We start from the raw sequence: 22,534 nt of genomic DNA, 5'->3' as shown, positions 1-22,534 counted from the left end.
TTCGAAAATAGGAAGCAGAGTATTAAAGATACCAAATAAACTGTCTATATGTATATCGATTCTGGACTAGAAAAAGAAATATAATCACAACACTACTGCAATGCATATCTGCAAATGTGTAAAATACCAGATAGGAAAACATTTACTGATCCATCTGGCTTGCCCATCTAATTATAATGATTAATGCCTCGGACTACACTCTCATCTACTTGCAATCATTTCTGGTAGGGGTGATAAACCCAAAGCAATTATGGAAAAAATACCTGATCAAATCTGGATCATCCTGACTCTTGTTAACATTGCAAGGTAGTAATGAAATTACTCCTTGAATGAGGTAATCTCTGGTCTCGTAATATTCAATATAGTACATTGAGTCTTATGGATAAGAGCTGACTTTCAAGCCATTGTCGCTCATCCCTCTTGTACATTTAATATCTTCTACATTCAATTAACTATTCATCATGCTTTTATGTAAAACAAGTATTCTAAGCATCTGTCCTTAATTTGGTTTTCTCTATTTTCTCTTGATGCCTTTTGATTCCATTTTCTGCAACATCAAATAATTTGCATCACCTACCCAAGTAGAATACTTCCTGAACCAGTTTTTTTTCCTAAAGCCTATTAGGTTCTCCCATCTGTCTTCCAAGTTCAGTCTCCCTGATACTCAATCATAGTGCTCTCTTCTCTATCATTACTAATCAAAATATATATATTTGTGACACAAGGGTCAAAACTGAAACGAGGATATTTTTTCCATCGACAGTTTACTCACCTCGAAGCATATCTTAGTGGTGTTAATTGTTCAGTGCAATGCAATTCCACAAATGCCAACAGCCCTCCAGTCCTGCAGCTGAAGTGGCCCCTATTCACATGTTTGCTTTGATAGTGTGTCAGCAGAACATTGCAACATAGATTCGGGTCACAGCTGAGCTCCAACGTTCCCACATGCACATACTTCCAAACTTGAAAGGGTTCAGCAAAGATTTACAAGTTGGATGGTGACCGGGTTTAGGACCCCTTGGCAATTGCTTTCATTTTAGTCCAGGAGTTCTAAGAGAGATGTTAGCATCCCTAATGTTCATTCACTTCATATCACCTGTCTCAAAGTGGCCAGTGATTGAACCTAGTTGTATGGTTCAACTACCTCCTGAATAAACCATGAAGGCCGTTGTAAAACCATCCTCTTTTTTATTGTTTGTAAATTACATCATCAAATATACTTTGACAATGAAAATGGCTTATCAAAATCAAACTCAGGCTCCTTCTAAATCTCCCAGTGCCAATTCTTCCTCATTGATTTTGCTTTTGTCCTGCAATTTGTGTTAAGCTCAAAAATAAACAGTGCTAAATTTAGTTTGCCACGCACCTTCCCAATTGTCACTTCCTTTGGCCATTTTTTTCAAACTGACCACTTTCCTGATGTTTTTGTTCCATAATAAATTCACCCAAATATCCTTTGGATTTATTGATCAGATCATGTCGCTTATAATAGAAACAATAGGGGTCAGCCACTCGACTCTTGCACTGGGCTCATTCTCCCAATAATCCAATGGTGTAGTCTGTCTGCAGTGTGAGCATACTCCAATAATTATTGAGTCCATTTTATGACTTCTGAAAGATATCTATGAAAAGAATTCTATTTAAAGTGCATTATCCTCCTCCGTGCATTTTATCTCTGTGCGGCTCACCAGCCTCAGGAACAGGTAAAATTGCCTGCTGCTTAGGTGATTGACAAAGTTAAAAATCACACAATGCCAGGTTACAGTCCAACAGTTATTTGGACCTTGGATGATTGACCTTCCGGGTCTACTCTTCCTGATATGAATGTTCCTGCATTTCAGCTGACTGTGGTGCATGAGCTGGTATTTCTCAATCTCATTATCTCTGTCAGCTACTGATGGTTGCTGAGCTGCAGCTATCAAATTGACACTTTTCTTTGAAGACTCCACTTGAGTAGTACTTCAGCAAACATGTGTATTGGAAGCATTCTCCAGCGAGAGCCTGTTGCCTTCAAACATGAATTTCTGCTTCTAAGTAAAACATTTCTTTCAAATCTACCCATCAAGACTTGCTTCACAAAAAGGTTGTTTTAATTAGTGTAATTATATCATAGTTCATCATTGTGAATGTTTTGTATTTGTTGCATGCTTTTAGCATAAGAGCAACATATTATAATAATTGCCAAAGACCAATGAACTGAACTAGATTGACAGTTTTGAGAACATCCCACTGCTGAAGAAGGAGATATGATTTCTCTGGAGGTGGGTGGAATTGGTGATAGTGGCTCAGGCATTTCTTAGCACATATATTTTATAATTAAGCTAAAATCATAATCAATCTTAAATGATTGGGATGTCAGCATAAGAGGTACAGTTAGTAAGTTTGCAGATGACACCAAAATTGGAGGTGCAGTGGACATCGAAGAAGGTTGTCTCAGATTACAACAGGATCTTGATCAGATGGCCAGTGGGCTGAGGAGTGGCAGATGGAGTTTAATTTAGATAAATGCTGCATTTTGGGAAAGCAAATCTTAGCAGGACTTATACACTTAATGGTAAGGTCCTAGGGAGTGTTGCTGAACAAAGAGACCTTGGAGTGCAGGTTCATAGCTCCTTGAAAGTGGAGCGGCAGGTCGATAGGATCGTGAAGAAGGCGTTTGGTATGCTTTCATTTATCGATTAGAGTATTGAGTACAGGAGTTGGGAGGTCATGTTGCAGTTGTACAGGACATTGGTTAGGCCACTGTTGGAACATTGCATGCAATTCTGGTCTCCTTCCTATCAGAAAGATGTTTGAAACTTGAAAGGGTTCAGCAAAGATTTACAAGGATGTTGCCAGGGTTGGAGGGTTTGAGTTATAGGGAGAGGCTGAACGGGCTGGGGTTGTTTTCCCTGGAGCGGAGGCTGAGGGGTGACCTTATAGGGTTTACAAAATTACGAGGGACATGGATAGGGCAAAGTCTTTCCCTGGGATGGGAGAGTCCAGAACTAGAGGGCATAGGTTAGGGTGAGAGGGGAAAGATATAAAAGAGACCTGAAGGACAACTTTTTCACGCAGAGGGTGGTACGTGTATGGAATGAGCTGCCAGAGGATATGATGAAGGCTGGTACAATTGCAACATTTAAGAGGCAGTTGGGTGGGTCTGTGAACAGAAAGGGTTTGGAAGGATATTGGCCGGGTGCTGGTGGGTGGAACTAGATTGGGTTGGGATATCTGGTTGGCATGGACAGGTTGGACCAAAGGGTCTATTTCCGTGCTGTCCATCTCTATGACTCAATGACTCTATGACAATGTCTGTTACCTAGAAAAATCTTTTGGAATTTATAGAGGAATGTAGGATCAATATACATAGCTTTGCACAAATGGGAGTCTCACTGTTTAAACCAAATGTCAGAATATGGTTTGCATCTATTTTTGTTTATCATATTGACCAAATCCCTCCACACACAATATATTTTAAGTGACAGATGTAGAAAAGAATAACTGGCAGACATGTGCCTTCCCCCAGTGGATATGTTAACTTTGTTGTTCCATTCCATTCAAACTTCTACAGCTTACGAAAAATATCAGATCTCTCTTGGCTGTTCTAGTTTCAGTGCTAAGTAATAACAGTGTGACAAATAATGACAATGTGCATTAGGGACTGGCCATAAACATTGGTGAGCCAGCGATGCCCACATTTCACTAAAGAATGAATACATTTTTAAAAAATGTTTGTGTGGACAAAAACAACAAAAAAAATTTATTTCTTGTGAGGTAACAGATGCCAACTCTTTCTATTCTAGTTAAAAATCACACAACATCAGGTTATAGTCTAACAGGTTTCATTGGAAGCACTCTCTTTCGGAGCGCTCCAAAAAGCTAGTTCTTCCAATTAAACTTATTGGACTATAACCTGGTGTTGTGTGATTTTTAACTTTTTACACCTCAGTCCAACACTGGCATATCCAAATCTTTCTATTCTGTCGCCAATTGTTCCACTTCCTACCCCCACACTGCTTGGCTAATGACCTGGATAAAGGAACTGAGTGCATTGTTGTGATGTTTGCAGATGACACAAAGCTAGGTGGAGGGACAGATAGTGTTGAGGAAGTGGGGAGGCTGCAGAAGGTCTTGGATAGCCTAGGAGAGTGGGCAAAGAAGTGGCAGATGAAATATAAGATGGGAAAGTGTGAGGTTATGCAATTTGGTAGGAGGAACGGAGGTGTAGACTATTTTCAAAATTGGGAAAGGCTTTGGAAAGCTGAAGCACAAGGCGACTTGGAAGTTCGAGTTCTGTACTCTCTTCAGGTTAACATGCAGGTTCAGTTGGCAGTTAGGAAGGCAAATGCAATGTACTTTTTATCTTGCTAAGTTGGAGGAGGAACTAAACCCAAATAATAAAAAAAATTCCCCAACCCACCCTCCTATATGAATGTATAAACATATATAGAGAAGTATAAAATTAAAAAAAAACATAAACTAGCTACATAACTAACTAAATGAATACCTAACAACAAACAAATAAATAGTAATAACTCAGCCCAGCCAACTCCTACATTCACAGTTCCCCGTCCCTGGATATTGGACTCATGAAACACAATCGTTATGGCTATATAAAAGCCCTTGTTAGTGTGGCAGATAAATCTGTGTCCAGGTATTTCAAAAAGGGTTGCCATGCCTTGTAAAAATTCTCAGTTTTGTGGTGTACCATATTTGTGAGAAAATCCAGGGGAATATGCTCCATAGCAATCTTCCGCCAACCCAACAGGCCTGGGGTTTTTTCTGATATCCAACCTAGCAAGATATTCTTCCTTGCACAGAATGTAAGAATATTGAAAAGTTTTGCCTTATGCGAGTCTGCAGGAAATACAATGGGTAGGCCCGAAAGGAGCGAAATAGGCTCCTCCTCCCCCCCTACACCTAAACTCCTCTCCATTGCACCCACCACAGCGCTCCAATATGTTTGAAGCCTGTCACAAGACCAAAGACAATGGGTGAGAGTACCCGTACAGACCTTGCACTTGGGGCATGCTGAAGATACCCCTGGTTTAAATTTTGACAAACGATTTGGGGCTAAGTGGACCCTGTGGAGAATCTTCAACTGTAAAGCATGGGTACTATTGCAAATTGATATCTTCCTTGCCTTCTCCCAAATATCCTCCCTGCCTCTGAAGAAACTTCAACACCCAGCTCTCTTTCCCACATCTTGCAGAGTCGATCAGACTCATCTGAGGTGGCACCCCCCAATTGGTGATATAGAGTACTGACAGAGAGTGTACTCTTAACTCTTTATACCCCTCTTTCTATGTCAGATTTGTAGGGATCAGTCAAAAGTGTGGTCCTTTTTTGAATAAAATCCCTAACTCAAAAAAAATGAAAGAGGTCTCTATTAGGTAACTCGTACTTCCGTACTAACTGATCGAAGGACATCATTACATCTCCCTCAAATAAATCACCCATGCAAGATATACCCCTAGCTGCCCAATGTTTAAATCCTGAATCTATCATAACTGGTTGAAAACTAGGCATACCCACTAAAGGTGTAAACAAAGATGTTTTGCCAATATTACCTTCCCTCTGCTGAATTGCCCTCCTGAATTGCTTTAACAGTATTGATGACTTTTGGGTTATGGCAATATTTCCTAATTGTCCTCACCTTGTCCAAAAACAGCAAACTGGTAAGGGGGCACCTTGCCTGGGAGGCTTTGCTATCTAGTCATATTGAAAGAGGGTCTCCACAAACCCAATCACTTACGTAGGTCAAAAGCGAGCTTAATTGGTCATTTTTAATGTCCGGAAGGTCTACTCCCCCCAGTTTGTGAGGCAACTGCAGTTTGGCTAATTTAGTGAGGGGCCATTTACGGTGCCAGATAAAGGAGCTGAACCAACCGTTCGGTCTCCTGAGTGTTTGTTTATTGAAAATCAGGGGAGCATCTGTATAGGGTATTGCAAACGAGGGAGAATATTCATCTTAATAAGCGCTTTCCGACCCAACTATGAGACTGGAAGTGCCTCCCATCTTTGGAGATCTTGTTTAATTTTTTCAAATAATTGAGTAAAATTGACTTTGAACAGCCAATCCAGAACTGGAGTAATGAATATGCCCAAATGCACAAAACCCCCCGTGACCACCTAAATGGGAATCTATAGTCACTCTCAAGAGCCAACTCTTTCGTAAGACCAACCATAGGCATGGCCTCTGATTTAGCAAAATTACTCTTATACCCTGAAAAAGTGCCAAATGTGTAAATGCATTGTATCAGGCAAGGCACTGAGACTGCTGGATTTGTCAAGAAAATTAGAACATCATCTGCATACAGCGAGATCTTATGTAATTTTGACCCCACTTCTGGAGCTGATATATTGAGATCCCAACGAATGGCCTCTGCCAACAGTACAATCACCAACGTAAAAAGTAATGGTGAAAGGGGACAGCCCTGCCAGCTGCCCCTAGAAATATTAAAATTGCTTGATTGTACCCCGTTGGTAATGACCGCAGCGAGAGGTACTCTGTAGAGAATCTTTACCCATCTTATCAAAACTTCGCCCAGACCAAACAGGTCTAGAGTATAGAAAAGGTACGGCCACTCAACTCGGTCAAATGCCTTCTCTGCATCTGAAGAAATCACCAATCCCTGTATTGACTGCTGTTGGCATGTTTGACATTAAGCAGCCTTCTAATGTTATTGGAGGATCTGCCACCCTTTATGAAGCCCATCTGATCCTCTTTAATAATAGAAGGTAACACAGTCCCCAGCCTTAACGCAAGAGCCTTAGAGAGGATCTTAAAGTCCACATTTAAGAGCGAGATGGGCCTGTATGAAGCACAGTCTTCCGGATCCTTCCCTTTTTTCAGGATAAGTGAAATATTGGCCTCTCTCAGAGATGGTGGGAGACAAACATGACTGTATGAATCATTAAACATATTCAGCATCGGGCCTGACAGTATACTTATAAATTCCTTACAGAATTCACTGGGAAGTCCATCAGGACTGGGCACCTTTCCACTCTGAAGCTGCCTCACAGCTTCCTGCACTTCTTGCTCTGATAATGGGGCATTGAGAAAGGACTGTTGTTCGGGAGTCACACCCGGGAGCTTCAGATCTCTAAAAAAGGATTCCATTTTGGCCTGCCCCTCCTCACAATTCTCAGACTGATATAACTTTAGAGTAGAATCTCTGGAATGGCACATTAATCTTTTTAGAATCACATGTTAGGTTCCCAGACCCTTCCCTAATCTCTGTAATGGTTTGTGGGGCACTTCTCTTTCTGGCAAGGTATGCAAAGTATTTGCCTGGCTTGTCACCATGCTCGTATAACCTTTGCTTTGCAAAAGCCAGCTCCTTCTTTGCCCTCTGCGTGAGCACAGAATTTAGTGCAGACCGCAGTGCCGTAATCCTCTGTAGTTTGACTAACGGGTCTGTCAAAAGAGGCCTTCTCGGCTGCCTTCAACCGTGCTTCAAGGAGACGTTGCTGCTCACCCTTCTGCCGCTCCTACTCATGGAATATGAAATAACTAACCCTCTGTCATAAGCTTTGGCAGTTTCCCAGAGAACAGATGAGCTATCAACCGAGCCTATGTCGGTGTCTAGGAATGCCCGAAATTCTCGAGAGAAAATCTCCACAAACTTGCTGTCCATGAGAATAAAGGGGTCCATTCGCCAGTACCTTGAATCCACTGTAACATCTTTAATTTTAACCATGAGGTACACTGGAGCATGATCAGAGATGGCAATATTACCAATCGTACAGGATGCCACCAGATCCAGAGTTACCGCAGGGAACAGAAAAAAAAATCAATCCTCGTGTGACATCTGTGCGGATTGGAGAAAAACGTGGAATCCCTACCTGTAGGGTGGAGACACCTCCAGACGTCCACCAATCCTAATTCCCCACACAAACCCAATAACTTTTTGAGTTTGTGCAGAGGATATCGAGGGACCTTTAGGCAACCTGTCTACTGTGGGGTCCATGAGGCAGTTAAAATCTCCCCTTATAATGATGTGCCAAGACTTGAGACCTATCAGTTTAGAAAAAGCATCTACCAAGAATTTAAGAGGATGAGCTGGGGGACAATAAACATTTAAAATGCCATATTCTTCCCCATTTATCAAGGCTTTAAGAATTACAAACCTCCCGTTTGTGTGTTTAACACATTCCAACAATTTAAATGAGACATTTTTCTTAACCAATATAGCCACTCCCCTACTTCTGGTATTAAATGATGAAAAATAAACTCGGTCAAAGCCATTCTGCTGTAATTTCAGATGTTCCTTGTCATCCAAATGTGTCTCCTGTAACAAAGCAATATCCATCTTCTCCTTTCTAAGACTCAAGAGTACCTTCTTCATCTTAATTGGTGACTGACTTCCCTTGATATTCCAGGTACACCATTTAATCAAATCATTAGCCATAATCTTCTGCAATTACATTTAAATTCCAGAGAGGAGGAACCCGAATCACAAATTGCTGAGTCTTAGTGTCGCATGGTCCACCAAATATAAAAACTACATAAATTAAAACCATTACATTTAACAAACATACAAAATTATTAAAAATAAAAAAACAATAGAAACCAGAAAACAAACCAACATATAAAGCACCAATAGCGCTGAGTAGGGGAACTCACCCCCTGCCCGGAGGAGGCAACTACCCATCCCGAACTGCCCATAAATAGGCATCTAACCATCTCAACCACCTTCACTTCTCCCAGCTAGATCCACATCGCATGCACAAGCTAAAAAGAATAAACACCCCATAGAATATCAATATGAATTTAAAAAAATTCTTTTATTAAAAAAAAGGGGAATAAATACCCCACCCATCCTTTGCTATGTCCTAACTTAGAAATTTAAAATGTACATCTTAACCACAGCCAGACATAGTTTGATAGAGGAATAAAAAGGGGAAAAACAAAGCTTCAACCGGATTTCCTCCATTTCTTTTACAGAATGATAATCGCATACCCAAGCAACGATATTTATACATACTACAATTGTTTAGCTTAGGTTAGTTGGTCCACAAAGTCTCTTGCCTTCTCCGATGTGTCAAAGTGATGCATGGATCCATCTAAGGTGATCCGAAGCACTGCCGGATATCTCAGGGAGTACTGAATCCCAAGCTCCTTCAATCTTCTCTTGACACCATCATACGATTTTCGTTTCTGGATCACCGCCGCTGAAAAGTCCTGAAAAAACATGATCTTAGATCCCTCGTAAATTAGGGCCTTTGGATCCTTCCCCTGGAATCTGGAAGCCTCCAAGACTCTCTCCTTATCCCGGTAATGATGGGACCGCAACGGGAAAGGACGAGGGCATTGACCCAGACCCAACCTCCATGCTGTGACCCGGTGAGCCCTCTCTATCTTCAATCCTCTTGTGCCAGTCTCCAAGTCAAGGAATTTTGGAAGCCAATCTTCAACAAATTCCGCAGGCCGCACACCTTCCTTACCCTCAGGCAGACTGATGATCCAAATGGTTTTTCTCCTGCCCATTTGGTCACGCAAATTACGAACCTGCGTCTTCAAGGCTTGGATCCCTTCCTTGAATGAACTGGCATCAGCTTCCACCACTGTGACCCTGTGCTCCATCTCATCCATCCTCTTCTCCAGGTCTCCCACCTGCTGCTCATGCTTCTGCAGCATGAGAGAGACTGGAGCCAGCTTCTCTTCAATCTGTTTCCCCAACATCTCGGGAGATTTCAAGAGCTGGTTCACCAGGTCCTGGAGAGTAATCTGCTCTGAGGTTGCTGCAGTCTGAGCTGCAGGCCCAGCCTCAGATGCTCCTCCTCCCTTTTTAGGCAGTTCTGGACAGCTGAAAATACAGGTAAGTCAATTTTTAAATGTTTCTTGGGGCTCCACAATCTTTCCAATGGCCTAAGAAATCCTGATGACCTGGGTTGGGTGGGTTAAAGGACCGTCCTGCTCCTGCTGCGATGTGAAGCTCTGCAGTGTGATCTTCTCAGATCGTCGCCACCTTAGATCCCCCGGCAAATGCAATGTTAACATGCATTTTGAGCACTCGAATGCAAGAGCAGGGAATCTACTACTGAGGCTGTTTTTTCTCCCTGTATCTAAGGAAGGATGTGCTGGCCTTGGAGGTGGATTGAGACAAGATTCACAAGAATGATCCTGGAGACGAAGGGCTTGTCATATGAAGAGCAGTTAAGGACTCTGGATCTATATCTGGGTTTAAACGAATGAGGGGTGATTCATTGAAACTTACCAAATACCAAGAGGCCTGGACAGAGTAGACGGGAGAATATGTTTCCACTAGTAGAAGAGACTAGAAGACAGCCTCAGAATGAAGTGACAACTCTTTAGAATAGAGATGAAGATGAATTTCTTCAGCCAAAGGGTGATGAATCTGTGGAACTCATTGCCACCGAAAGCTGTGGAAGCCATGACATTGAGTGCATTTAAGATAGAGATAGGTAGGTTCACCATTAAGGGGATCAAAGGTCACAGGGCGAAGCCAGGAGAATGGGATTGAATAACATATCAGCCATTACTGAATGTAGGATCAGAAATGATTGACTGAATGGCCTAAATCTACTGCTCCATCTTATGGTCTTAACAGTTTCATAAGAGATACAAATGTTTCAACACCAACTAAATGGAACCCAATGTTGTCAGTTCTAAAACCTTCAACCACTTGACTAAATAAAAAGAAACAAAATCTTTAATCACAAAGATTAAACCGAAAGCAAATTCTAATTCTAAAAGCGTGTGAGCATGTTTCACGTGGACTGCAGCAGTTCAAGAATGCACTTCTCAAGAGTAAAGACAGATGGCTAACAGCCAGTGATGCCCACCTCTGACAAGTGAATAAAAACAAAACTCAATCTGGTATCAAGAAAGATGATCCAACAGTAACATCCTTTTTCAAATCAATTCTCCCAGGTTCAAGGGTCTATTGACTCAACACCAGCTGTGTGGAACAATGTTTTGTTGCCTGACACCAGACTCCTATAGCATTTGCTCGACTTAGAATTGAGGAGACACCGAGCGGACCGCAGAAACACTTGAGATATTTTGATTCAACCTGTTCAGACAGGTTAGGACATACATCTAGAGCAGGCAAGATATGAACCCAGGCCTCCCAACTCAAATTTCAGGACATTCAGCACAGAAGCACCTTAGGAAAATCCTCAAAATATCCCTGAAGAAGTTAGATGGGGGACACAGTAGCTCAGTGGTTAGCACTTCTGCCTCACAGTGCCGGGACCCGGGTTCGATTCCCACCCAGGTGATTGTCTGTGTGGAGTTTGCACATTGTCTGCGTGAGTTTCCTCTGGGTGCTCTGGTTTCCTCCCACAATCCAAAGATGTGCAGGTCAGATGAATTTGCCATTCTAAATTGTCCATAGTGTCAGGTGCATTAGTCAGCTCATGTGGGTCTCTGGTTCCTGACTAACCTAATGGAGAAGATTAATTCGGGAAGGTATCAAACACATTGAGATACTTTGTTGGGAATAGGCAGAGCCAAAGTCAAAGCATTGGAGGTAATATACAACACTTCAAACACTTCATTGACCCAAGCCTCCAACCTGCACTTTAAGACTCAAAGTCTGCAGATTGTAAATTAGACTCAACAGTCATCTCAAAAACCATTGAATTGGATTGAAGCAAGTCCTTGGTGTTCGTAATATATAAATTGATATGTAGAATTGGCATTTCATGTTATCCAGGGAATTTTTGGTGAACTAAGCTGAAGTATTTAAATGGTTGATGCGATGTGGTGATAATGAACTGGAACTTGGTGGAGCAGGGTGTTTTGCAGAATATGCCAGAAGTTAGACATTGTCCTTCAGCTCAACAGCTTTTATGCCATAACTTGATGCAAATGTGAACTTAAAGCGATGAGCAAAGGCAATGGGACGCTAAGTGAATGGACAAGACCCACTATGCATTTCCTTCACTGCTGTGATTTAACAATCCAGGAAGAAGCAGAGGAATAAGGGAGAAGAATCATGAATGATTAGATTAGATTAGATTAGACTTACAGTGTGGAAACAGGCCCTTCGGCCCAACAAGTCCACACCGACCCGCCGAAGCGAAACCCACCCATACATTTACCCCTTACCTAACACTACGGGCAATTTAGCATGGCCAATTTACCTGACCCGCACATCTTTGGACTGTGGGAGGAAACCGGAGCACCCGGAGGAAACCCACGCTGACACGGGGAGAACGTGCAAACTCCACACAGTCAGTCGCCTGAGTCGGGAATTGAACCCGGGTCTCAGGCGCTGTGAGACAGCAGTGCTAACCACTGTGCCACCGTGCCGCCCACTGCTAACCACTGTGCCACCGTGCCGCCCACAAGGCAAACCAAGTGCTGAAAGGGAAATAAAGATAGGAAAAGAAAAGTCGAATGAAGAGATGAACAATGAAACAAATGAAAATAAAATTTAATTATTAAATTTGCTGCTCCTTGAATCTTTAACTATTTATACATTAATGTACTTGTCCTCTTAAGGTCAAGCCAAATATTTCTTCAGTGAGTTTAATGGGGCAATTGATGTGAAAATTTAGAAAATTCTTTAAAATAAGAGAGAAGTTAAGGATACCATATTATTTGTGAGATGTGAACAGTTGAGTGGGGTGCATCAATTCTGGGTCAGCGATACTAGATTTGTAACTGATAGCGCATCTCTCAATCCCTTTAATTTGTCGGCCAATTTGCAGATTACTAATAACATGCCTCATTAGCCTACTATTGTTTTCTAAGAAATTTGGGCAGTTCTCTCTTCTGATTTAAAACTGAAAATGTGAGATAATTTCATAGTATAGTTCCGGAAGACAAATTAACAGTGTAAACAAATCATAAGCCTAAACTGTATTTAGTTGCAATTGATTCAGATTAGTGACATCTTCCTGGAATGGAAAATGGAGATAATGCTTTCAGTTACATTTCTTAATTCCTATTAGTTGATAATGTCTGTGCTTAATCAGATTATGAGATGAGCACAGTATATAAGTCTTTTTGAGTGTTTGTCTGACAGATGTTTCAAAAGAACCACCCTTCCAACCTCCGTTCCTTCCACTGAGTAGATTAAATCAGCCATTTCAACAAAACGGTTTTACTTGACTGACAACATCATAGGTGACCAGAGTATTGCTTTTGTCCTAAGGTTTGTCGTCTGGATTAGGAGTCTACTGGGACTGATGTTGATCTTTGATAGAGACTCAAGTCCAGATCCTACTTTATACTTTCTGAAGATTTATATTTGTGAAATGGCTATGAGAATACTCTGAGCTGTGACAGCTGAAAGATCTTTATGAGAATGTAATAGGAACAAACTGTGTAAAGCATAAAAAAACCAATTGCTTTTCATTTATCAGCTCACATGGGAACTCTAAGCCTTATGTGACAAGCATTTTTAATAGGCAGTTCAATACCAATTACAGAGTTTGACGCGATAAAAGACCAAGCCCTGTCCTGGTCAGTTTTAGCTAGCCTGGTTAAACGACACTGTAGCGATTTAAAGAAAAAGATCTGGTTTCTTTTAGACCGGGATCAGGAAACCAAAATGGATTTGAAGTTGGGGTCGAGATTGTCCTGTGTTTTGCTGCTGATTTTGGACCAGCATAGAATGGTCGCCAACAGCAGGTTGTAAGGCCCATTGACTGACTCCTGGTCAAAAACCTTACCATTTTGCTTCTCTATTGCTGGAGTTAGCTTGCAACTGCATCCTTACCCTGTCAGAGGCAGATATTAAATGGGTAAGTGGGGTTTCCTGTAGAATGCTGTTTTTCCGCCACCCTGCTCCACACTAACAAATGGCCACCAGCAGGAAACAAGCCTGTACCAAGCAAACCTCAGAGATCTGCTTGCCATAAGTCGAAAGAGCTGAATAAATGGTTTATGAGTAAATGCTATTAAACTTTCTTTTTAAAGCAAAATATATGTTTTTAATCACTTTTTGTTAAAGTTTCTTTTTTTTTTGTAATATCTCTGTTCACTTTTAAAGGACTTGTATTTAATTATGTCTGCCGTGTCCTCTTGATGTCTCCAAATCTCTCAGAGCTAGTAAGTTATTGTTGAAGTACTGTCACTGTTACTATGTGGGCAGAAGCAGTTTGCAGTTGTGCACTGGATGGTCCCACAGAGAGCTGTGAGATAATGATGACTCGCTGACAATGAGCTCCCCCACTCCCACCCTCCGCAAGGATCCCATTTGAAGACCATTCTGCTATTTTTAGTTAAGGCATTCCTCTACTTTGCTACATTACAACTGGGATCGCCCTTTCTAAGTAAGATGTCGCTTTGAAGTTCCACTGCACATATATGGCCTATCTTTGCAATGTAACAATTCCATTAGCCGCTATGGACAATGGAAGGTTCCATAGTCATGGAAGATTAAAAATGCAAGTCTGCCCTTCTTGGCTTTAGATTGATTTGCAGAGGAACAACACCAGATCATTCAGCCTCTTGAGTATGTTCTGCATTAAATAATATCATGGCTTTTCTGTACCTGAACTCATCGATCCCCTTAAAACAAAGCGGACACTGGAGATCTGAAACAAAAGCAGATATTGCAGCAGAAACTCAGCAGGTCTGGCAGTATCTATGGAGAGAAAACAGAGTAACGTTTCGAGTCCATTCTGATGAAAGGTCACCAGACAGGAAACATTAACTCTGCTTTCTGTCCACAGATACTGCCAGGCCTGCTGAGCTTCTCCAGCAATTTCTGTGTTCGTTTTTAACTCATCCACTTGGCTCGGCCTCAATGTGCTTGGCTAGTAAAAACCAATCTATCTTCGATTTTAAATCAATTGAGCTGGCATCTGTTGCTTTTTGTAGGCTACAACCCTGCATTTTGGACCAGTGCTCACATCAATGGCTTGGCTTAGAATTGACCCTGTCAATTTACTTCCACGATCCTGTGAACACTAATCATATCGTTGCAAGAAAGTAGAATCCTTTTTGGATAATGAATCAAAATAAATTTCTAATTAGATGAGAGATGAGTATTTCCTAATAAATGGATAATCTTTCCATCACAGAATCATATCTGTTTGATCTTTTGCAGCCTGCTGCTTTTCTCTGAACAAGGCACCCTTATTGAAAGCTTCTGTAATGGAATAATGTTTTATTTACTCCAGAATCATTCTTGAGTTGAGTTGCATTTCACACCTATAGCAACATCTGACAGAAGAACTGTCAACTGTGCATTGAGTGCTAAATGATTTGCACATCAACACTGTCATGTAGTCAAGGGGAAAAATCATGATAAGCAGCCCTGAATTAATTGTTGATGTAAAAATCTAAACTGTATGGTTTTGAGGAAATTGAGGAACATTGTTAATAATTATGCATTTTCTTTTTATTTCCAGTTGTCGAGAGCCGAACGATGATAGGAAATCTGGAAAGTGTGCAAAAATTTTCCTCTCTTCCAGTGTATCTGCCAGTGAATTACCGAATACATAAAGCTGGAAGTTCATTTTTTCTAAAAGAAGCCAACCAGGATATCATGCGTAACTCTAGTTTACAGTTCCGTGTGGAGCCGTTCTTTATACATGAAACCAAGACACCCCCTGTAGTTAATGCCAGTTATGGACCTTACACTGTGGAACAAGTTGTCCCCAGGGCTCTCCTGCAGCCTTCCGATGCTTTCAGCATGGTTGACAGATTCACCTTCAACTGGAAAATCAGAGCCAATATTATTGACGATAAAGTTTACTCCAATCGGCCAATTGTGCAGATTTTATTTTATATCACAGGTCGAGACTGGGATGATTACAGTGTGAATGAAAATCTGCCATGTATTCGGGTGTATGCTTTTAGAGAGACTAGGGAAGTTAGAAACACTTGCCGCCTGAAGGGAGACCTTGGCTTATGCATTGTGGAGCTGGAACTTCTGCCATCGTGGTTTAACCCTCCCACTGTGGTGCCTGGCCGTAAAAAGATAGTTGATCAATCCGAGGGGAATCCAGTGGAACTTTATTATATGGTGCAGGGTACCGATGAAGATGGGGACTGCAATGTAGAGGAATCACGGAAGGGTAATGCTATCCGACCAGGCCGTGATGACGTTGGTGAAATGCCGCATTCTCTCCAGCGCATTGGCAGCATCCGACTTCGCCAAGGGTCTGGGAACCCACAGCTTACAGAAATGAGGCTGGACAACAACATTGCCATCTCCGTTTTACAAAGACCCGTAAAACAAGGCGAAGTTGTCACTTTTCATGTGACTCTGGCTAGCAGCTCAACAGTGGACTTGTTCACACTGCGGTAGGTCTTACATTGATCATTGTGGGGCATTCCTCTAACATGAATTGTGTCAAAGGGACAGTAAATATGATGGCAGTAAACTTAGGTGTGAAATATGCACGAGGTATTCACAGTATAGTTCATATTTCTCCTGAAATCTAAATAGTTTAATTGAAAGCTTTTTAAGTTTCTTTTTTTTGGATTTGTTGGATGAAAACACTTTTTATCTTTGCACAAGAAAGGGGGAGTTAATTGCAGAGTTAGTTGAACTGTGTAACAATGCAGCCAACTGCATATGCTTTGCCGACCCTCAGCACCAATGTTTCTGACTTCACAGTTGAGATTGCCAATCAACTTGGGAGAAAGGGCGGGAGCAGAAGTTGGGTTGTGGAGGGAAGAAGTAATGTGTGGGTTTCAGGATACTTTCCTAGTTATTGGTTCCCAACTTTGAATTTGAGTACAGATTACTGGTACTCAAAGTCTGGTCCATGGACAAATTCAAAATGTAAATGACAAATGTACAACCAAAAACATACTGGCAAACATACTATAACCAAAAACATACTGGCAAACAGCATAGAACCTTAAGTATGATATTTATATATAGCATTACAAAATAGACTGGATCCCATACACCATTGCCATCTCAAGTGTAAGTGTTTCACTTATAATGCCTTTACTAACTTAGTTCTAACTCCTGCCAATCCTTACCCCACCCACAACCCTTTGCCCTTATACGCTTCATGCTAACTCACTCAGTGTCTAATATGGACAGATCTCAGGAACCATGTAAAGATCAAATAAAATAAAGTTCCAAGTTTCTATTACAAACAGCACAACATAGTAAAATGCATAATTATTCATGAAAGTATACTCAATACATTTGAATCCCTTCAAGTACTTAATCCCTTATAAGGGCAAATATTTATATGCGGAGTCCCACAACAAAAAAAGCTAATCTTTTAATAACCTCTTGCAGCTGTCAATTAAACTGAGAAATTAAAGCCACCCAGAGTGGTAATGACAAGTTGTAGTAACACTTGAGAAGTGATATAGCTATAATAATTACATTAGTATTTCTAAGATTTTTTGAACATCACCCAAAATTGATAAAACAGATGTTTAACCCTCGCAGACATAGGCAGGCAGTTTTCTTTTCAAAATTTAAAGAAGATGGATTTTAACTAATTGACGGCTTGACAGTTCTGTGGGCGGCACGGTGGCACAGTGGTTAGCACTGCTGCCTCACAGCGCCTGTAGACCTGGGTTCAATTCCCGACTCAGGCGACTGACTGTGTGGAGTTTGCACGTTCTCCCCGTGTCTGCGTGGGTTTCCTCCGGGTGCTCCGGTTTCCTCCCACAGTCCAAAGATGTGCGGGTCAGGTGAATTGGCCAAGCTAAAATTGCCCGTAGTGTTAGGTAAGGGGTAAATGTAGGGGTATGGGTGGGTTGTGCTTCGGCGGGTCGGTGTGGACTTGTTGGGCCGAAGGGCCTGTTTCCACACTGTAAGTCTAATCTAATCTAATCCTTTTCCTGAAGAAGGGTTACACCAAAAATGTTGACTTCTCCACTTCCTGGCTTGCTGTGTTCTTCCATTCTCCTGCTTGTCTACCTGCATTTTTTTTTGTCTTGACCTTATATCCTTAGTCCATGATCCAGTGTCTGGATTCCACAGTCATTGGGCTTCTCTTCCTCCGTTTGCCCTGTCTAGTCCTGTTAGAATTTTAAAGGTTTCTATGAAATTCTCCCTCATCCTTCTAAACTTCAGCCAACATTGTTCCCTCTAAGATAGCAAGTTAATGTGAGCACACAGCAATCAGACAGGCTGGCAAGATAAAGTTAGGATTTTCACAAGCTCTCACACATGACGCTATTTCAAGACGTGGCATGATTAAATACAAGTACATCTGAAATCCTTGGGGGTCAGTTGTTTTTCGGAATTCAGAATTTTTTTGAATTTCAGAATAAATGACATTTTCACAGTGAAATAAAAAACATTCCCTAACAGCAGATGCACGTGTAAATAGGATGAGCGTTGAGACACAGTTGACGCCTGCCAGTGCTGGGCCACACCGCAACGTCACATCTGAGTGATGTGGTTCGAGTGGGTCACCTGTTTGCATGCCAAAATGGTGCTCCACACTCCACGAGAAAAAAATTCAGATTTTGGAGCTTTTTGGATTTTGGAATTTTGGATAAGGGTTTTATACCTGTAGTTGGGCCATACAAAGAAACGTTAGATGGATTGATGGTAACAACATGTCAATAAATCAGTGCTAATCCTTTATTCACTTCAAAGTAATTATAGGACAAGTTTATGTGAGTGTGAAATTTGGATTGCTTCACTTTCATATGTCTGTGTTAAGTATCCCAGAATACTGTGGGGTACAAGGGAAGAAATAGCTGGGGATTAACAGATTTCTTTGTTCCTCTTTGGCCTTAGCCAGGGTTCCAGAGGACTGGAGAAGACCAATGTTGTTTCCTTGTTTAAGAAGGGAGATAATCCAGGTACTTACAGGCCAGTAAGACTGACGTCAGTAGTGGGAAAGACTTTGGAGAAGATACTGAGAGACAGTATTTATTCACATTTAGAAGCAAATGGACTTGTTAGTGATAGGCAGCATGGATTTGTGCGGGGATGGTCATGTCTCACCCATTTAATTGAGTTTTTTGAGGAGGTGGCAAGAATGATTGATGAGGGAAAGACAGTGGATGGTGTCTACATGGACTTTGGTGAGGCATTTGATAAGGTACCTCATGGCAGGCTGGAACAGAAAGTAGAGTCTCATGGGATCTGGGGTGAGCTGGCTAGATGAATACAGAACGGGTTGGTCGTAGAAGACAGGGTAGCAGTGGAAGGGTGCTTTTTGGAAGAGAGATCAGTTACAAGTGGTGTGCTGCAGCGGTCAATGCTGGCACTTTTGTTGTTTGTAGTTTATTTGCAAATGATTGAGAGGAAAACGTAGGTGGTCTGATAAGTAAGTTTGCAGATGACACCAAAATTGGCGGAGTTGCAGACAATGAGGAGGATTATCTGTCAAAAGATACAGCGGGATATAGATAGATTGCACATTTGGTGGGAGAAATGATGGATGGAGTTGACAGACAAATGTAAAGTGATGCATCTTGGAAGATGAAATTCAGGTGCGAATTATACAATAAACCGCAGAATCCTGAGAAGCATTGACACACAGAGAGATCTGAGCGTACAGGTCTGCAGATCCCTGAAAGTGGCAACACAGGTGGATAAGGTGGTCAAGAAAGTATACAGCACGCTTGTTTTCATTGTCTGGGGCATCGAATATAAAACTTGGCAAGTTATGTTACAGCCGTATAAAACTTCAGTTCGGCCATATTTGGAATATTGCATGCAGTTCTGGTTGCCACGCCACTCGAAGGATGTAGATGCTTTGAAGAGGGTGCAGAGGAGATTTACCAGGATGTTACCTGGTCTAGAGGGTTTTAGTTAGGAGAAGAGATTGGATAAATTGGGATTGTTTTCACTGGAAAGATGGAGGCTGAGACGCGACCTGATAGAGGTCTACAAAATTATGAGAGACATAGATAGTGTGGATAGTCAGAGGCTTTTTCCCAGGGTGGAAAGGTCAGCTACTAGAGGGCACAGATTCAAGGTGAGAGGGGGCAAGTTTAGGGGAGAAATGTGGGGCAAATTCTTCCCACAAAGGGTGCTGGGTGCTTGAAAAGCACTGCCAGTGCAGGTGATGGAAGCAGGCACATCAGCAATATTTAAGGCATATCTTGGTAGATATATGAATGGGAGGTGAACAAAGGGATAGATATGGCGCTTGGGCAATAAGTAGCCTATCCAAATGAGGATTAGAAATCAGCACAGGCTTGTTGGGCCGAAGGGCCTGTTCCTGTGCTGTATTGTTTTGTATATAATTTATAACAAAATGGAATCAAGGTATCACCAAAATGTGAAGAAACCCATATGTGATAAAAGTTGCCACTTTTATTTTGCACATTATTAATGCTTATCAATCATAATTGAGCGCAAATGCATCCAAGTGAAAATCTCTGATGTAAATTAAGCAAACTTATCTTTTCATCTTATTTCCAGACCTTTACGATTCTCTTAATGCAGTGACAGAACAGCTCACGTAGTCAGTTAATACAGTCACACAGGAGAGACATCCTTGTGGTTGCAGTCAGTTTTGAAAGTTCCTTTGAGGAATATTGTTTAGAAGTCTTTTTTTAAATTTACATCTCTAACTTTTCTCAAGGGTGAACTTCTTAAATAAACATACCTGTAATTGTAACTCTCCGCAGCTGACAGCTTACACTATTGTGAAGTTGAATGTGTTTACATTCCTGCCACCACGATTTTTTCTGCTGATTTGGCTTTGAATTGTGGAGTTTGCTACATTTTTATTTGTTTTTAACCTTGAAATGTTTATCTTATACTTTTTAAACGAAATAGCTTGAAAAAGGTGGGAAAGGAGTCCACAGATCATGGACTTTGTTTAAAATAGGGAAAAGACAGAATGAGATATTTAGCATTTTTGACTTGTGAAAGTACCTTTCCAACGTTGTGTTGCTTGTAGTGTGATTTTCGAAGATTGGTGAATAATTCACAGACAGTAAAGATTGCTTCATGGAGCCCACCATGTGCAAGTGCTTCAGACCTGCCTCTCTTTGAGGCATAGTAGCTGGGAAGTAGTAGATTTGGGTGTGGAAGTCTTGTAATGGTCAGTTTGGGGTGAATACTGTAGTATAGTTCCAGCCCAGAGATGTTGAAATTAAGGTATCAAGGCAAGAAGATCTTTCAGGAAAGATGTATATGGTTTACAGAAGAAACTGTTAGAGAAGTCTGAAACATGCAGATCAATGTGCCTTAATATCCAAGTATTTAGAATTTTCAACTAAGTTCTGAGCCAACTTTAATCAGAGATGGCTTTCTAATACTGCTCCTGATTTGGAATAACTCATAATTACAATTGTATGTATTATTGAGCTAAGACCTGTGAAATGTACACCCCAAACTAATTGTTAGATACCAGAAAATCTGTGATGAGATTTTCCATATTAATTCTTACCGTAAGACCCTGAATGTTTCATTAGCAGTAAGGTTAAACAATTCTCATAAAAACCGAAAGAACTGCAGATTCTATAAATCAGAGATAAAAATAGAAATTGCTGGAAAAGCTCAGCAGGTCTGACAACTGCAGTGGAGAGAAATCAGAGTAAACTTTTGGGTCAAGTGACCCTTCCTCAGAACTATTCTATTCTATTTTAGTACTTGATTTTTAGCCCAGGTAGGAAATTCTAAAACTTGTAGGATCTCAAAATTGTATCATTATTGCATCTTCACAATTATAATGCAGATCATTAAATAAAAGGTGTGACTGATTCACAAGCATGCTGCATACTAGCAGTGTCACAGGCTGTGGTATTGTCCTCTTGATTAAATAACTGTTCTTATCTTGTAGTTCTAAGGTTTTTTTTAAACATTTTACCAGACAATTCAACCTTGAAGATTTGATAACTGAGCTTGCAGAAGTGAAGGGACTGAAATCCCAGAATAATACATGAGAAAACTCTTAGAAGTAACTGGAGGCATTTTATGCTGTGGTTTTAAGGTTTTATAGAGGCTTTGAAACCTTCTTAGCTTCAGTTCAGTGGTGTGATAATCTGCTTGGCATCAGCTAAATCCCAAAGGTTAGATGCAGTTGAAGATGGCCGTGTTAAACAGCCTAAGGATCTCCTTCCCATGCAAGGCCCAGACACCTGATTCATCTAATTCAGAAAAAGAACAGACCGACATTGATTAGTTTGTTGCTGCCTAATCCCTTAAAGCAAAGTAACTGCATTTGGTCACAGGCTTTCCATTTTTAGGATTGTAACACGCACAAATAGTTTTTTCTGTTCAGTTGTGTCAGCACATAGGCTGAAATGAATGTAACATGTAGTGTCTTTTTGAACCTCAAGTTGCCTTGCTCACTCGCATTAGCGATCGGTGTGTAAGCCACACAATGTAACATCAGAAACAATGAGCTGAATTTTACTAAAAATTTGCTGTGTCCATTTCAGGAAGTTTCTCTTTGTGAGTTCTGGTGAATTATCCTCTCTCCCACTTGAATGCTGAATTCCCCCTTTCACAATTATTGATCCCTCTGCTGCTGCCTCCATTCCCCACAATTGACTTCCCCAACTCCCCCTGCCACAGCAGTGGCCCTTGATGGTCCCTCTTGGCTGACTGTGGCCAGCTTCCTGACTGACTTGGAAAGCCAGTCCTGTCTCATGAGTGACCAGATCGCTGCGCAACTACCTGACTGCCTACGCTAATCCTGAGACTCAAAACAGATGCGGAATGAG

The 22,534-nt window shown here is 41.2% G+C and overlaps 1 protein-coding gene across 1 annotated transcript in view; it reads left to right on the top strand.

Annotated features, from left to right (window-relative positions):
* Positions 1–22,534, top strand: part of si:dkeyp-14d3.1 (transmembrane protein 132C) — a 1,122,524-nt gene that overhangs the window by 297,555 nt on the left and 802,435 nt on the right. Inside the window, exon 2 of the mRNA XM_060843670.1 lies at positions 15,322–16,219. Coding sequence (XP_060699653.1) covers positions 15,322–16,219 — 898 coding nt within the window. The remainder of the gene's footprint in view (positions 1–15,321; positions 16,220–22,534) is intronic.

This window comes from Hemiscyllium ocellatum, chromosome 24 (genome assembly GCF_020745735.1).
Source record: "Hemiscyllium ocellatum isolate sHemOce1 chromosome 24, sHemOce1.pat.X.cur, whole genome shotgun sequence".
Lineage (NCBI taxonomy): Eukaryota > Metazoa > Chordata > Chondrichthyes > Orectolobiformes > Hemiscylliidae > Hemiscyllium > Hemiscyllium ocellatum.
This window is presented reverse-complemented; position numbering and strand designations above follow the sequence as displayed.